At 41.2% G+C, this 18,125-nt stretch overlaps 1 protein-coding gene across 1 annotated transcript in view; it reads right to left on the bottom strand.

Moving 5' to 3' along the window:
* GRIN2B (glutamate ionotropic receptor NMDA type subunit 2B) overlaps nucleotides 1-18,125 on the bottom strand; it is a 409,687-nt gene that overhangs the window by 49,447 nt on the left and 342,115 nt on the right. The window contains exons 5-7 of the mRNA XM_011375988.1: nucleotides 1,865-2,067; nucleotides 918-1,089; nucleotides 541-694 (exon numbers count right to left, since the gene is read on the bottom strand). Coding sequence (XP_011374290.1) covers nucleotides 541-694; nucleotides 918-1,089; nucleotides 1,865-2,067 — 529 coding nt within the window. The remainder of the gene's footprint in view (nucleotides 1-540; nucleotides 695-917; nucleotides 1,090-1,864; nucleotides 2,068-18,125) is intronic.

The following is an 18,125-nucleotide window of genomic DNA, read 5'->3' as shown; positions in this document are numbered from 1 at the left end:
CTGGGTGGGAGAAAGAATCAGATCAGCTTTATCTGGCAAAGCCTCAGAAAATTCATGTGAAAACAGAAAAACTTTTTTGGTAGTACTGAGCTCAATTCTTGAAGAAGTTTAAAATAATAGGTTTCTCAATGATATCCACAATTATAAATTATTAAGCAGGAAGCAGCTTTTCAAAGAACAGCTAGTTGAAATGCCTTCTTCTATGGATGAGAAAACTGAGTCCCAGGATAAAGCAAATTGGCTCAAGTCTAATGATGAGTAAGTGGCAGGGATAGGACTAAAGTAGGACTCCTGATTACCAGTCCAGCACTGTTTTCTTATTAAGTATCATGCCTTCTTATTTTGGGGGGATGTTCTTCTATTTTCATGTTGGACAATAATCAGTTGTGAGGTCCCCCAAATGAAATCCCTGGCTGAGCTAAGCTCCTAGCAAACCGCCTCCTGGCTGAAAGAGCCTGGCCATGTGCTCCTTCACTGCTCCTCATTTTATCTACCTGTCCTTAGGTCCATTTCCTTCACACCTGCAAGCACATCACTTACCTAAGAAGGCAGAAGGTGAGACGGTCCCATTGCTGCGTGACACCATGACACTGATGCCAGTCTCTATGAAGGGCACAGAGAAGTCGACCACCTCGGATCGCTCTTCGTTGATGGTAAGTGACCCCACCGCCATGTAGGCCCTCTTCATGACCACCTGGCCAGAAAGAAGCGATGCTACAATTAGAACATTCAGGAAGGTGAGGGGCCTCCAAAAGGAACACACTCACAGCCCTACAATGGTTTTCTTTGCCTAGTGGGGACAGTACATTCTATCTATTACTTTATATTTCTAAAATTTATAAAACGAATGTTTTTTATACCAAATGAAAAACAAAATAAATGAAAAGTGGAAATGGTCCTTGATTCCTGACACTCACCTCTCCAATCATACCATTCCAGGTTCCATTGATTTTCTTTCCATGTTTGCCATTGGTAACCAGGTAAAGATCATAGGTGAACTTCACAGACTTAGAAATTTTCTTAAGGATGTCAATACAGAACCCCTTGCAGCATTTTTTGATATAACCTGGCTCCTCATCTGTTTTATTCCTAACCAGTTAAAGAAACAAAAAACAAAAGCAAGGCTTTATATAAGAAGCAAAATATTACCCTTTGCTTTCAAAACTCTAACTGCATTCACGGGTCAGCACAATTTATATCAGACCTAGGTAAGGGAATAAATCAGACCACAGAACTGCAATTCTCTCATTAGCTCATCACAGTAGACCAGGTTTTCTCATAATTTGTAATGCTCCTTTGAAGTATAATATACATCAGAAAAGTGCACACATACCTTAAGGGTTCAGTTGGGTAAATTTTCATATACTGAAATCACCCATTTAACCAGCACCTACATTCAGATACAGAAAAGCTACCAGCACCTTAGAGGCCTTTTGTTCTCCCTTTTGGGCACTTCCCGCTCTCATCAAAGAGAACCATTATCCCGACTTCTAACAGCACAGATTAATTTTATCTATTTCTAAAATGTTTCTAAATCTCAAAATTTCAGAACATGCTGGCCCAAGAAAAATATATTTCAACACCAGTGTGAACTTAAATCTCCATAAACATGAGGTCCCGGTCATTGAGACCACGCAAGACCAAGGAAACGTTGGCATAATTAGAAATTATCCCAGATCATGAAGTGAACAGAACCAAACAACAGTCCACAAGGCTGCCAGTAATTCTATTGCTCAATAGTAATGGAAAATGACATGGTGCCCAATTCATCCTATGCCCCAGGTCCCAGGCCAGCCAGGTGCTAACAGCTGGGTCAAATCTGACTATTCCATGCGACCCGAAGCCACTGGGGAAGGTGTCATACTCAGTGACTATGCGTTTTTGGCACGGGACTGTATTCCTCATGCAGGTTCCACTCAGAGGGTCCACACTTTCCACAATGACAAATGGGGCCTCTTCCAGCGTTACAATGCTCAGGTGGTCATCCTCTTGTTCTTCTGTCTCAGGACACATTCGGGGCCACACGTAGTACTTCATCTGCAGGGACTTGTCTTTCCACTTCCCCACCTGCACAAGGATAAACAAAAGACTCAGAAAACACTTTCGGAGACAAAGTAGCCTCTCCTAGCATCACGGAGGAAGCTGTTAACCAAAGGCCAACAGATGCGGGCACATACTAGAGAGAAGAATCCTTTTTAAACCACATGCTCCAAATGAGAGTATTGTGTCCAAATCTAAGAAAGGTAATCCATTTACTCATCCACTTACAAAACATTAAAAGAGGACCTACTATGTGCTGAGTACCCTGCTAAGCCCTGTGGCCCAAAGAAGCATCATTCTGCCTTTCATCGAGCTCACACTGAGTGAAGGAGTCAGAAAGGTAAACAAATGTTTACAGTGCTGTGTGGTAAGTGCTGAAATTGAAGCCTGTACCAAGTGCTGGGAGGATGCCAGTTTCCTGCTTTGTGTGGCTGTTGTTTTTTTCTACTTAACTGTAACAAGGAGCATGATAGTGAGAGCAGCAAATAGCTTTGGAAAGGTCAACAGAATGACTGAAGCAAATGAGCCAAAAGGATGTGTTTTAGCTTGTAACAGAGGTCCAGTGGGAAGCCATGTGGAGAACTGGGTAGATCTGAATTGGAATAAAATGACAAGGCAGGATTAAAGAATATCGGACACAGCTTGGCTGGGGAAGGGAGTGTGCTTGGGCTGGTGATGAACGCCACAAGTCAATGCAGATATGCACCTGCTGAGCTGGGTGGAGCCCCAGGATGAATCATATAGGTCTCTCTGTGAGTTGCCAAGTATGGCCACACAGGCTGTGTGCCCCAAAGTTACATCTACTGCAATATGAAAGGCAGGTGTCCGCCGGAATCATGCATGTGGCAGTCCCGCTGCCACTCATTAGGAGAAATGTGTGGGCTCCATTATCTTTTAGAAGAGCCATTCGTTCCTGTTTTTATCATAGAATCTGCATGACCTTGTTGGTGGGTTCTTGTTCTCATCCTGTCATTGAGTTTATTGAAGAGGGAAAACCTTTTGATTTTCTATAACCAAACATCTTCAATTATCACAAGGAATTATGGATTGCAAGCTCTTAAATTTTTCTAGTCTATAATTTCCTCCATGCAGCAATGCAAATTAGGTGCACAGGTAAGGCACTAGGACTGCAAAACTACTTAATGTATTAACTACATAAATCAATAAGAAGCAAAAAAGGGGCAGTACTTAATATATTTTCAAGCAGGCTCAGATTAATAGGCTTAGATTTCCATATTCACACAAAATCAAAACTCCCTCCTTTGTTTCTGCTTTTGTCTACACTTAGCTTCTACCTAAGTGTATGTCCTTCCAACCTGTCTAGTATGTGCTGCCTACTTCTATGTCCCATTAGGCCTGCACAGCCATCGCCCTTGTTTTCTTGTGCCACTATAAGCCAGGCAGTGGCTTGGTGTCCTGGGCTACCTTGCCTGGAATTAACTCTGATGCTAGCTCGTTTTCTTACAACTGTGTAAACCATATTTCACTTCTGTGTTCAGAATTACACACTGACCCGAACACTTGCTTTCCTTTTCATGTATAGTCTCCTCCATGCTGTTGGTCTTCATTTTGGTACAAGTCTGTTTCTCCTCGTATTGCTAAGACAACTTATTTCTAAAGCAGAAATGTTCACATATCTTCCTAGCCATGTGGAAATATGAATGTGAGGCTTGGGGAAGAGGCGACTCTGCCCTGAGGGTACACAATATTGGGTCACCTTCATCTCCAAGCAGTCTTACCAGTGGCCAGACTGATAGTATTTTCTGTGTGTTCAATAATGTGAAAAGGGTTGGAATTCCAAAAGCACCTATTTTTTTCCCCCCACTACTATTATTTTCTCCCAATGGTCCCTTTGGATATTTTCCTTTTAAATCCAAATTTATTCTCTTTCATCATTATTGCTAGTAGCCTAGCCCCGGTAGTCCAGTAGCCCATTCTGAGATTATTGCAGGCAACTTCAAACCTCACTTAAGGTTCCTCCTACGGTTTATTGTGGACACTGCTGCCAGGTGGCTCTTCCTAAAACATCACTTCATCGTATGATACCTATTCAAAAATTTCAACAACCTCCCACCACCCTCAGGATCATGTCCAAACTTCTCACCTAGACGCTCAAGGTCTGTGCATTGACCCTAATCTACCTCGATACAATTAAGTTCACTATTTTGAAACATGAATCTTTTGTTCAAGTCAGAAAAGGAAGTCGTTGGTATTGGGAGCTAACACAGGTTTATCAGTAACAGGTTTCAACAAGTTGGCTGCATTTTCTTTTCTGTTAGACTTCCTATCCCTATGAAACAAAAATGCTGCAGACATAGCATTTTGGCAAAGTTTTTCATGACACCCTGTGGACGAAATGGAATATAATATAGATTATTGTATACTTTGATAGATTTGAAAGGAGTTTAAGATCTGTATCCAAAATGAAAAAACAAGATTTTTAAAAATGAATCCATGCCAACATTGAAAGAGGTCTCTAGTGACACGTCAGGGAACTCTGTATAGTGTTTCAGAAAACAAAACAGAAGTCATGCTTACAAAACTGCAGATACAGGGCTAGACAGGATAGAGGATACACTGCATTGCAGAATCAAGGTTGGAAGCAATACGAATTAATTGGCGTAATAGATTGAACCAAATGGAATGAAATTTAACAGTATTTATAATTAAATGCTAGCATTTATATGTTCAAAAAGCAACTGTACAGTATTGAAGATACTTAAATTAACAGCAGACTACACAAGCTATTGCAATAGCAAATGGTATATTTATAGACTTATAGTGTCAAGCACAGAAGGGGCGAGGGGAGGACATGGATGACCTCACTCTGCTTTGTGTTCATCATACCACAGCTGGAAAACTATGTTCTGATCCTCTAATTCTATGATCAACTGATTTTTATTTGCTGTATCATTTTCATTTCCCCAACAATAATCTGTTCATGCAGTCCCCTCGAGCTTGCTGTTTCCCAACTTCCTGTCAAGCTAGCTGGATCATATCCTTGCTTCACTTGAATGCAATTCAACCAGCAACAACTGCACACCAATCTTGTGCCAGGCACTGGGCTATGTGCTAGAGATAATGATGCCGGGTAACATTTATTGAGGGCTTAATATGTGCTAGACACTGAACACATCTAGTAACCTCAATCATCGCAGCAAACTTGCGAGATGGAGATGATTGTTCAATATCTCATTTTACAGATGAGAACAGAGGGGTTTGATGACTTGCTCACGGTCTTGTTAAGTGAGTAAAGTGCCAAGATTTGAAGCTGCACAGTCTGGCTCTGGAGCCTGGGCTCCTACTCACCACAGGGTATGGTTTCTCTGGCAAGGAAGGAGTAAGACATGGTCCCTGTCCTCCAAGGACAGCCTAGTGGGGGAAGATACTCTTTATTGACAATAATATCAAGTTAGGCTTTGGTAATTACCCTAATTAAAGGTATATATGAACTACTCTGGGATTCAGAGTAGAAGTGATCATTTTATGAAGGGTCAGGGAAAAACCTGACAGAAACCCTTACCTTTGAACTGGGCCTTGTAACGTAAGTGACAGCTCATCAGGTGAAAAGTACCTTATCCACAGAGGCAATAGCAACAGCAAAGTTGCAGATTCCTCCAGCTGCTCGATGGAAAGACCAAGGACAGTCTTTCATAGCCGAAAGGTACGACATTGGAAGAGAGATGGTCTAGCTTGGTTCTCCTCTTCCTTAAAGACCCGATCAGTCTAGCCAAACTCTGTTACTCTAAAGAGCCAACTGGATTGTACTCATCTCTTCCCAACTCGTTGGTGTCAGGTTGGCAGCTTGAAATTGGCCATGGGCACCGTGAAATTGGCCAACGCTACAAATCCTCTGTCCACCGCTGCCTCTGGTTGTTAAACATTCACCAGCTTGCCACTACCCACAATAATCAAATCATTATTTCATGCTGTTTCTACTTCTTTTTAACTACTTCTTTTTAACTTTCAGGTGTCTTATCTCCTAAATTCTAAACAAGCCCCTAAGAGTTTCTGTGATCTTAGACAAATTTCTAATACCCTCTGAGCCTCAGTTTCCATATCCATAAAATAAGGGAGTGATTTCTAAAAGGTCCTCCACATAATCTTGTGATCCTAGGATCTATTTAGGTCAGAGTTTATACTACATTCCATCTGATTACAGCCCAGTATAAAGATGTTCTTCATGGTTAATTCCTAAAGGGAGGGAAATATCTGATTTGTTAACACAAAAGACTAGCTTGTCATAAGGTCACGATTCTTTTTTATCGATTCTTCAAGCATTATGGCAGTGTGAAAGAAAGTTAACAAATTCCTTGAGGACTAAAAGGAGAAAAAGAATTGAAAAAAAAATTGCTACGAATGTGAGATTCACAATGCCAATACACCGTGACCAGGTTAAAGAACATGTTTAGTGACCTCGAATTAGTTACCTCAACTTCTTGATGGGGCAAGACAGTTAGAAGTAACCGATCAACTAAACTCAAGTAAAATAGGGACTATTGATGCAGACAAATAAGGTATGTTTCAAGTAATTCTTCTTTTAAAGGGGAGAAAGTATAGTAAAAACATTATAAATGGGAAAATTTTTAAGAGTGATGAAGAATAGGAAATAGAGAAGGAGACGCCTGAGACACTAAAAGGAACAATCTTGAATGTTTTTCTAGGGCTTCTGAACTGGTATTGAGTATATAATATTGGAAATGCAGAGAGTAGTAGGAAATGAAGTGAACGGGAGCTTCTTTCAGAGAAAATCCAATGAAAAAACTGAATGAAGAATTTATAGTCATGATTAAAATATGATCAGAAAAAAGAAGAACCGTAAGAAATAATGAAGAAAACGCCTGTAAAGTGCTCTGAATTCCTTAGAGATACACACTAAACAAACATCATTACCACGGGCACATTTAACAACAACATCTGTCTATAAAAAATGCAGTTCTCCATCATACGAACATTTAAAGAGATCTCTTGAGGACTGAAATCATCTTTCTCAAGAGAAAAAAAAAATCTCTTGATTAGTTTTCTCAGAAAAACACAGAGTCATTTTAGGGTTTCTCGTTCGGTTCTCTCAGTACAAGCTGAACACCTGTTCAGCCGGGAATTTCTCCTCAGAAGGAAGTCAATCTCACAGACCCACAACTTATTATTCCATAAGCCTCCCCTTATGAAAGTTCTAGAGAACCAATCTGTGGTGATTTGAGGCTTCAAAATCTTCTTTCTGCTAACAGATTTCCTCCATTATTAGCAGCGAAACTGGCACCAATTAGCACCTCGAAAAGGCTACCCATAAGGAAAGACCACAGGGAGTGTTCCTTCTGAAAATCCTCGAGTTTGTCCCTTCTGTGACTGTCTTGTCGTGGAGAAGGGAGAGGGGACCTGCGTGGCATGGCTGCTGTCAACACTGCTGCAGTCCTTGCACAGATAGCAAAGGACATCAGTCTTCCCAAGCTGCCTCTCTCATCTGCACAGAAAGTAATTTTTTAAGATCCTGGAACAAAAGCACTCATTAGAGCCTCTTTAGGCGTCAAAGGTTATTTTTTTCAAAATTCAAAGCATTTTTGTTTCTTGCTTGAGATGACATCTGGGTCTAACGTTAAACTCTTGCTGCTTATATTAAGACTTTATCTGACTTTTAAAATGCAAAGTTTAAAACTACATGTAATTTCCCTGGGCAAACTGAAGGGACAGGCAGAGTCTCTATGAGGCAGCTCAAATAAGCATCTCATTCTATCCCAAAGAGGTGTCACATCAGGCAGCTGACCCTGGCTGGCTGTGCGTTGGTGCTGCCTGTGGGGTGACCTGAGACTCCTTACAGAGCAGAAATCTGAGAACTGAAGGGCACTCTCTTTTCTTCTTCCCCCAATCTACATAACTTAGCTCTGAGGATTTTTAAAAGTCGAGTGCGAGATAGTACTTAATTTTGCTTAATTTTTATTTTTCCGTATCCATGCACCCTGCCCCATCCCCTTGTACAAGTGAAGATTCTGGTATATAGCCATCCATTCTCTACATTCATACAAAATACATTGCATATATATGAAGGGGATATGTGTAAATGTGTTCGTACGCATATGTTTTTCCAAAATTGGATCATAATATATCCACGTCTCTGCAACTTGCTTTTCCCACTTAATTATACATCTTCCAATTCAACAGATGGCAGATTTAACTCCTTTTAATAGTTGCATAGTAGTCCATAATAATGAATGTGCCTCTATTTATTTAGTCATATGTCTATTCATAAAGAATTAGGACAGTGCTCCCAAAACTTAACCAAAATACATAATACATATCTTGGTACTTCCAAAGCATCAATTCCCAGTCATAAAAAAGGAGAATTAAAAGATATTTATGTTTTTAAATGTTCTTGATGTTGCCAGGATGCTTTACCAAAGGTTTACAGCAACTGAAATTCCTACCAGTGAAGCACGAGAGGGCTCCTTGCTCATATTCTTACTGGCAGTAGACTTTTATCACTATTAAACATTTGCCAATCTGAGGAATAAAAAATGGTATCGAATGGCTCTCATTTTCATCTCCTTGACTCGCAGTGAGCTAGAGCACCTTTGCACCTCTGTTAGCCATTCAGACTTCCTCTTTTACCCTCTAGTCACATCTCTCACCCATTTGCTACCGAGTTGTTTGTCTTCCTTATCTATTGGCAGGGACCTCCTGGTGTAGCATGATAGTAACACTTTATCCGTCAAACCTGATTGAAACATTGTTCTCACTCTGAAATTTGCCTTCTGACTATTTTTGGTATTTTTTTATGCGTAAAATCTTACTTTTACTTTTCTTTCTTTTGAAGGAGAGTGTGTCTTTTTATATAGAATGTTTGGTTTCCTACTTAAAAAATAAATCTACCTCACTCTCGAAGTGTTCTTCTTTGTTCTAACTTTTGCAGGGAGCTGTTCCTACACTGCATGTGACAGACACGCAGCTTTGCTTTCTGTGTCGTACAGCCTCCCCTCCGTCAGCCCCTTCCATGTTTCTCAAATGCTCTGCATCCTTCTCGGCCCTTCTCAGGCCTCATCGCTTCCATTATTCTGTCCCTGGTCACTGAGAAAAATCTCTATTTGATCTTCGGTAATAATTTTGTGGGTCAACTGCTCCCTTTGGCTATCATACTAAAATGTTATAGTTTGATATACAAATCCTGTCTCTGGATATCTTTAAGCACTCAAGGGCAGGCACTACATTATTTTACCTCTTTTTGTTCCTTATACTGGCTGGAACAAATGTGTTCTCAGTAATTATTGACTGATGTCACTGGAAGGGAAAATACATCAATACTCTCCACAAAGCCTCCACTAGATATCACTCGAGTGTTCTTTCAAGAAAAGGCCACCGGACGTAAAGGCTGCCCCATATACTGCCTCTCTTCGTTCTGTCTCTTCAGCCGTCTGGATGATGAAGTGGCCCTGGATGGACTCAGTTCCATGTGGACTGCTGTAAGTATAATGGTGCAATCTGCTGCACTGAATACATAACGAGGCCACTGGCACAGCCTGATGCTCCTTCTCCTAACCATTTGCATACTCAGTGACGTTTGAAAAATGGGTTGAAAATAATTTCCATATTCAAATTTGATCCATGACTGCCTTGGCCTCTTATTGCTTCGGCACTTAATAAACTGGAGACTGGTGGCTCTGGGCACACACACCCAAGGGAGGCCCATCCAGCTGTTTTTGCCTGGTACCTGTGTGACTCTCCCAGTGACACTGAGACACTGGCTGTCATCTCAGGCCTCAGCTTCTATCCGTGGCTGACCCCTGCCTCTCCAAGAGAGCCTGGGGCTCCCTAGGGCCTGTGCATATCCCACTGCTGCTTCGGCCGTCACCCTCTGAGTGATCCCTGTTCTCCATTTGCTTCTCCCTATACATTGGCTCTGCAGAGCGAAGTGATGAGAAAGTGGCGAGCTGGAGTAGGATCTGGTGCTGGGAATGGAAGCTGCTGGTTCCCTCGGCACCAGAAAACAGTTGTGGTCACTTCGGGTAACACCGCAAACAGAGGCGCGATGATATATATTAGAGTAATTGTAGCTATTATGGGCCAGGCCCTGGGCCAGGCACGTGACTTAGAATTATGGTATTTCATTGCCACTAACTTCCAAATAGGTTATGCCTATGATACAGATGAAAAAAACTGAGGCTCATTGAGGAGCCAGAATTTTATCCCTGATATGTTTGCCTCTAAAAGCCCATGTTTCTTTCACCATGCCACGTTGCCAAGAGACTATTTCCGACCTCTTTATTCCTTACCTTACTGTGATCTGAAAGACGAGAGTCTGTTTCAGCCCTGTGGCCTCCCATCCTCAATTCAGCCTCCTAGAAGCTGCGATCGAGGACTGTGTCCAAAGGCTTCGTGGCAAGTGGCAACGAAGTCCATGTGGGAGCCAGACAGACAGGATGGTAGCAGGTGGCAGCAGGAGGCAGGGTGCTGACAAGCTGTGTGACCTTTGGTGAGTTATTTCCTCACTCTGTGACTGGCACATGTTAGTTTCATGCAAGTATGTGCTGTGTGCTATTTTTCGTCCTTCTCCCCCTCTGTTTATTACTATTAGTCCTGCTATTGAAAACATCAGTGCCATTGCTGTGTGCCTAACTTCCTCCCAGAAACAGTTTTTGCTTGAAAGTGGCAATGGGGAAATACTGAACAAACTCCAACACCTCACACTTTTAACTTACTTTGTTTCAAAGTGTCAGGGTAAACTCCATGCAATTCTTTCAGTTTGGGGTGATATTTTCATTCGGGTACAAACAAAAACAGAAATCACGAGAATAAAAATGCTGTGACCCTTCTAGATTAACAAAGGGCCCTGAACCCAGAGTCCCACTGAGCCAGGTGCTCTTTCTCCATAAACCCCTCCCCGAGGGCAGGAAGGATGTTTCAGAAAGGGCGGCAAATCCTGCAGGACACAGCATTTCATAAGTAGTTTGCTAAACAGGCTCAGAAAGGCTGAAAAGAGTCAACTCGTTTTCCTGAAGTATCTGATGCCTTCTACAAGGGTTCAAAACCTTCCAAGCCCATATCTCCATCCTTGGACACCAACCCTCTGAGTCCCATTGTGGGACCTAGAGGAGCTCAAGTACTGAGAGTCTACTTTCGAGTACTGAATTCTACTTTCTTTTCTTATCTACCTTCTTCCAAAAAATACTCCTCCTGTTGAATACCAAAACTGAGTCCTGAACCACCCTCTGGGACATGCGGGACCCAGGCAGGGACCTCTTAAATTTAAATAGCACCAAGGCTAGTCCTACTTCCTCTGAATCAACTTCCTCCTATATCATAGGGCCGTAGATGTGTGTGCAACATGCCCAAGGCTTTGGCTTGCTCCAGAACACAGTTCAGCAGGGATGCTAAGGGACTGACTGACGGATGTGGGTGGGCACGAGGGATGCTGTCATCACCTGCTTTTGGGATCTGGGCCACAGGCTTTGGTCACTGACACTGCTTATCATCAGGTTATCATCTCACTATTCTCTACCTTTATCCTCAAATGACAAGTTGTCAGGGTAAAGCAAAAGTGCATAATGTCTGACCATTCTGATTGTGACTTCCTGGGTTTGAGAGCTGGATTGGCAAGGTCTTCACTAGTATTTATGTATAAACGTACAAATGTATGCATGCATGCGTGTATGCACATATGTATGTGTGTATGTATGTATTCATTCATTCATTCCACTACTTAATTCTAATTTTTCATATTAGTTAAGTGTATATACTTTAAAGTCAGAAAATCCTAGTTTGAGTTCTGGCTTTGATTGCGTGTCTCTAGACAAGTTACTTACCATTTTAAATTCTGTATTACGGATGGATGCCTACTGTTTTGTCTGTCAAACAACCATCCTCTGGCTGACCCCTCTAACTTACTCCCCACCCCTCTTTTCTTAGCTCAACCTCTCCTTCTTTTGTGAGCTGCTCTGTTCTCAACTCCAGTCACGTGGAGTTGTCATGTTAGTACACCCCTCAGTCCATCCTTTGATCCAGCTACAGCTGATGATTGAGGGGTGGGGCACCTGATTGGTTGTATCAAGCCCCTGGGACTTTTGGCCTTGGGACTAAAATGAATGTTAAGTCAGTCTCATTCCAGTAGCATAAGCTATAATATGTAAAATTCAGAGGCTATAGGCAGCCGTGTTTTGTACCCTCTGGAGAAAACTGGCCAATGGAGAGAGAGAAGAATGAAGCCAGTGGCCAGAAAAAAATTATATACAAGTGACAGTCAGCAAGGTAAATAAGAGCATCAAATCCTGGCTCATAGCTATTCTAGAGGCTCAGCCGCATTCCTGCACTGTGTTTCAGTAAGACAATGCAAAATCCTTATAATAAACTTGCCTTTTGCTTAAGCTAGTTCAAGTTGGATGTCTATTCTTTATAATCAAAGCAGTCCTCATAACGTACTTTTTATCTCATTTATAAATGACATTAGATATAACTATCTTCATGGGGTTTTGGTGAAAATTAAATGAAATAATACACATAAAGTGCTTTATGACATGCCTGGAACATGGTGGGCACTGAGCGAATGGCAGTGTTTATGATGGTGGTGGTATTTATCATCAGCTTTCTGTGAACACATCAGGAGCCAAGAATTAGTTTGGGTCACCAGTGGTGGGCAGTTTCCACAGATATTCTAAACAAGTACCTCCCCGCATAAGGCCAAGGGAAGGAGATGCAGGAGACCTCTGTTCAAGCTCTCAGAGTCTTGAGTTTAGGCAAGGCCAGCTAGCTCGAGTTCCTATTGTCCAGTCTGACAGTGAATGTGGCTGCATCCCCTGCCCAGCTCCCAGGCCTTGTGGGGTTACCTGGATAGCCATAGTGTTTACAGTTGCGGCCAATCTCACACAGCGGGTCATTTGGCATCTCTTAGCAGGTGGCCCACATGCCAAACCCTACTGCCAGGTTCAGTCATTTCTATGCCTTCCATCTCCCTTTCTACTCCCATATACTCCTTCATAAATCCTTCCCCAGGATTAAGAACTTATAACCAGAAAGTCTCTAAAATGCCCCTATGTAGGAGTTCCCCAAGCCACGCAAGTAGTATAGGTGGGATGTGAACTCAGGCAGTCTGACGCCAGAGCCTTTTCTTTTTAACACTCCTCTTACTGTCTCAAATATTAGATAAGACACATAAGAACAATATTAGGCTGCAGTAATAATGTTCAATAAATGATCCAGAATAGCTCCCCTGTCTTGTTCTCCTTAGGTAGCCCCTTGAGCCTGCCATAGCACCTGAGGTCCTAGGGGTTCAGAGCAGCAGAAAGATGAAAGGCATGCAGTAATGCAGTGCCACCATCTAGAAGGCACCAAGTTATCATGGAAGACCTCTGGGAGCCAGAGATAATCACATTGTTCTTCAAACAATCCCTACTGGACTGATTCTAGCTCACTCGGCCCTTCGACTCTTGATGAGTCTCATCACATCCTCTTCATGATTCTCCTCCAAATTATTACATAAACATATGTAATATATTTAAAGAAAAGGTTGTTTGCAAATTTACAGGAACCTATCGATAAATCTTAGACACACTAAGCTAGCATGTCTCTCAAGTACATCTCAGGACTCTAAGAAAAGTTATGCCAATTGTTGCACATTCAGTAAACCAACCAAACAAGCAAGATCAGGTTCTCAGGCAAAATTTCAGAAGGAACTAAAGATGGTCAGAACTGGAGTAAGACCATCAGGTAAGACTGTGGAGAGCTGTTTTTAGCACTGAAGGGTGCTCTTGTCCAAGGACCAAAAAGAAAGTAATGGGAGCCATTCTGGGAAAGGAACATTTTGCCTAAGTATAATGAGACTGTTTTCCAGACCACAAATCAGAATGTAAACTCTGATGATTAGAAATGTGTTTTCAGGGACAACAAAGCAGCATAGCTGAGAATGTGGTCATCCAGGAAATCCAAAGCATAAGGCTGTGAATATATATAAAAAGAAACAAGGCATAAACATTGAAAAGACACAAAAATTGCTGAGGCTACAAAAGAGCACAAAGAGAAGAGGTCAAAGTCATTGAAGACATGCCATAATTTAAAAAGACTAGACCACGAAGGAAAAAAAAACATAAAAGATGTGATGTGCATTTAAGAAGGTACCTCATAGAATTCAGAGAACAGTCTCCTCACACCTCACTAAGACTATGAAAAAAAAAACCTAAATCTCTAATGACACTCATTCTAAGATTGTCTGGGATCTACCACCTCTCCTTAGCTAGAAAAGATCAATTTTGTAGACAAGCATACCTGTTAAGTATGTAGAAAATAGTTTTTTCTGGAATATTCTGGACTATGCTATCTCAAACTAAGATATCCAAAGTCATTCCTTTTCTTACTGAAATGCCTTCCCCCAGCTTTGGAAGGTAGAAAGTACAGGAAAGGATCTCAGTGGCTTCTATTCTCAGATATTCTATCTCTTGCCTGGATTTCTAGATTACTACTAACTGGTTTCCTCACCTCCAGTTCATCCTTCACTTGGCCCCAAGACTGATATCTTAAAATATAGATCTGACCTCGTCCATCCACTTCTCAAAGCCCATCAGTGAGTGCCTCCTTAGAGAATAGTATCTAACCTCCTGGAAGAGTATGTATTTGTTATACTTTCCCTTTATCTTTTTCCTTCTCTCTTCTCCTTCTCCCTCTCTCTCGCCCTCTCTTCCCCTGCCCTATCTCTCTCTCTCTCTCTCTCTCTCTCTCTCTCTCTCCCTCCTCCCTTGCTTTCCTGCTTTTTGTCTTACCTTTTTAGGATTCTAGCCTTTAACTGTTCATAACACTATACTGTTTCTTGCCTGAATGCCTTTAGTCCTGCCGGAATTCCCTAATTTAAACCCCTGCTCTTCTGGATGACATCCCCTCAACCTTTAAGATTCAACTCATGTAGAATCTATACCAAGAAGTCTTCCCTTACCACACCCTTAGACTGGGTTAAGGTGTTAGGTACCCTTCTTTTGTACCCTACAAATACCTTGTGCACATCTCAATCACCAAACTTGCCATAGTATACTATATTTAATTGCATAGTATACTATATTTAATTGCTTATGTGTCTGGTCTCCTCCAAGAGACTATGAGTTCCTCAATGGCCAGGATTGATTATTATTTTTATTTTTTGTATCCTCAATGCTTAGCATAGGAAATAGTACTACGGTGGACACTAATAATACTAGCACATATCTACTGAGCATTTACTATGTGTCTGTTAAAGACATGCTAAGCAATATACATGCATTATTAAATCTAATTCTCAGATTAGTCTTATGAGGTAGATATTATTTTTATGCTCATTTACAGTAGGTTATTATATTAGTGGTACCTAATCAATCATATATCCCAGTATCCATGCTCTTCTGTGGTCCGCTCTTCTCACTGACTCTGGATTTGCATTTGTGACTTGCTCTGACCAATAGGATAGCACAAAATGTGACACATGTAGAGACAGTGCAATGAGCCTTGCTTTCTTGGAATGTTGTTAAAAACTCTGGAAAAATTTGGGCCAGCCTCCTTGAAGATGAGCAAACATGCACAATGAAGCCCAGCTGATACCCGTACCAACAGCTAGATATCGACTGACACCATCTGGGTTACCTACCCTCAGCTGAGCCACCAGATGACTTCAGCAGATGAATGACCCCATGTGAGACCAACCCAAGAACCACCCAACTTACCCCAACTCAAACTGCTGCCCCAAACAATGATGAGTAACAGTATGATAGTGGTTTCTAGCCACTAAGTTTTAGGGTGGTTGTTACACAGCAGAGGTTAACTAAAATATATCCACCTCGGGAAAAGGCTACACATATTGGGCCAAACCAAGGAAGAAAATAAGAAGCAAGAAGAAAGACAAACAGAGATAGAATTAAGAGACAAAATAGCACAAAGTTCTTTAGAGCTCTTTAATATAAATAAGTACAGTGCTGACGTAAGTCCTTCTTAATTGTAGTACTGTTGAAATAGTGCTAAACATAGAATGGGAAGTTCTGGATTTCAGGCTCGGCCCTACCACTGACAAGCCCTGCGAATGTGACAAATCACCTACCTCTTGGAATCTGAGTTTCTTCATCAACAAAGTGGGGAGATATGTATGCATATTTTACTTCTACTAGTCTCTCAGGGCTGGTAGGAGAATCAAATACACATCAAACTGTCCAATTATAAGTATTAATGTTACTGATGTTAGTTAATAGCTTTGGGTTACAACAATTTCTAACAATTTACCCTTGAACAAACAAAAGATGTTGAGACTGTGAGGGAAGATGCCATAGAATGAGAAATACAGAAGTTAAACTGTCAGCATGTTTCCACGTATTAAAAAATGTTTCTCTAATAGGTACTTCAACCTTTAGCATCAGTGGTATCTTATCATTTTCTTTTACAAGGTGCTCTTGAGATATTTTGTGTAACTTTTTTTTTTTCAATTGCTTTTTTTTCAATTTTGTTTATAATCTATTTTCACATTGTCCACTAAAGATCAGGGGACTACCTGGTCTCAAAACAAGAGCACTAAGCCAGGAGTGTGAAGACTAGATCAGGCTCTGCCTCTAACCAGCCATGGGGCCATGTCCCTTAACCTCGACGAGCCTGATTCTCTATCTGTAAATTATAGGGGTATCGATATTTACCAAAACTCTGCATAGGGATTCATGAGTGACAAATGTGATAATGTATGTGGAAATGTTTTGAAATTGGCTCATTCCCACACAAAGGCAGGGTGGTATGAGTGCTCCCATTCAGAAAAAATACCCAGTGTTTAAAGGTATTTATTTATTTAGAGGTATTTATACTGATGACATGCTAGACACTGGGCTAAGTGGTAAATTTTGCAGGGGAAAAATGGAGAAACTGACATTTTGAGATGTGAGGTAATTTGCCTATGGTCACAAAATTAATAAATTGCTAAATTAGATTCAAATCCTTATCTGCCTCCCTCCAAAGCCTGGGCTTCTTGTACGGCACTGGGCAGCCTCCAAATGGGAACTTCTCAGGCTGTAAGAGAGCAAAATTATTGGCCAGGTAGTTTACCATTAAATGGGGTCACCAGCTTGTGGCTGAAGAAACAGATGATGAAAAAAAGTGCTGGGGGAGAAAATGTCTGTTTACAAACACAGCTTAATTAATTAGTCAACTCAGATGAGACTGAGGAGGCGAGTTTCCAGATGCCTGATATAGAGAATTAATTAGCAGAGAGGCACTGGTCCCTGGCTTTGGGTTCCTGTCCAGACACATGGTAGAATAAAATACTAAATTGCTTCGGTGCCCCTCACTTTAACTAAATTGCCCCTCAACTTAACCGAAGCCATGAGATTGAAAATAAATAAATAAATAAGACCCTTATCGAGAACAACCACCAAACCAAAAGGCTCCACCAACTAAAGCTTCAAGTGCAGCTCAGAGGAGAAGGTAAAGAAGTTTCCAGTGCTTCTAGTTCAAGTTACAAAGAGTCAGGATAAAATCTAAGTGAAATTAGGTTACAGCCCTTTAACTACTCACACTTAGAAATTCCAAATGTGTACCTCCTAAGGTAAGTACAATGGAAAACTGAAGCAAAACTCGAATTCCTACCAAGCAAAGCCACCACCTTCTCTTCACAACTTGTCTTCACAGTTGCTAGTGTTTGGGAAAGCCAAAGCATCCACACCGTTGCCTTAGTCCTTTAGTTCAATTTGCTTTTTTAAAGGATTAAGGATTATTTAGGAAAGACAGAAGGACTTTCACCTGAGTTAGTTGTTATAAATATAAAGTATGTGTAAAATCTGTAGGCATTGCAACAAAACGGGGTTGGACCAGCCTCAGAGAATAAATAACTTGGAGCTAATATTAAATGAATCGTATACTGTTTGCACTCTTGTGTGGCTTCGTGAATCAAAGCCACTTTCCAGGAATGAGTACCTTCTCTGCTTCCACAGTTAACATTTTCTAGAGGTTCTAAAAGCACTCCTGATTTGTTGTTTGTTTTTATCAGTGAATTTCCATGTATTCTGCAGTTGTTTGGGACTTGTCCTCTGCCTAATTAAGCGGGGGAAGTTGGATGAGGTATAAAGTGACTTTGTGCCACACAGTAAATAAAATACAATATGCGTAGACAAAAGTGA

The sequence above is a fragment of the Pteropus vampyrus genome, unplaced genomic scaffold (assembly GCF_000151845.1).
Source record: "Pteropus vampyrus isolate Shadow unplaced genomic scaffold, Pvam_2.0 Scaffold283, whole genome shotgun sequence".
Classification (NCBI taxonomy): domain Eukaryota; kingdom Metazoa; phylum Chordata; class Mammalia; order Chiroptera; family Pteropodidae; genus Pteropus; species Pteropus vampyrus.
The sequence above is the reverse complement of the archived record's forward strand: the minus strand, read 5'-3'. Positions and strand labels throughout refer to the sequence as shown.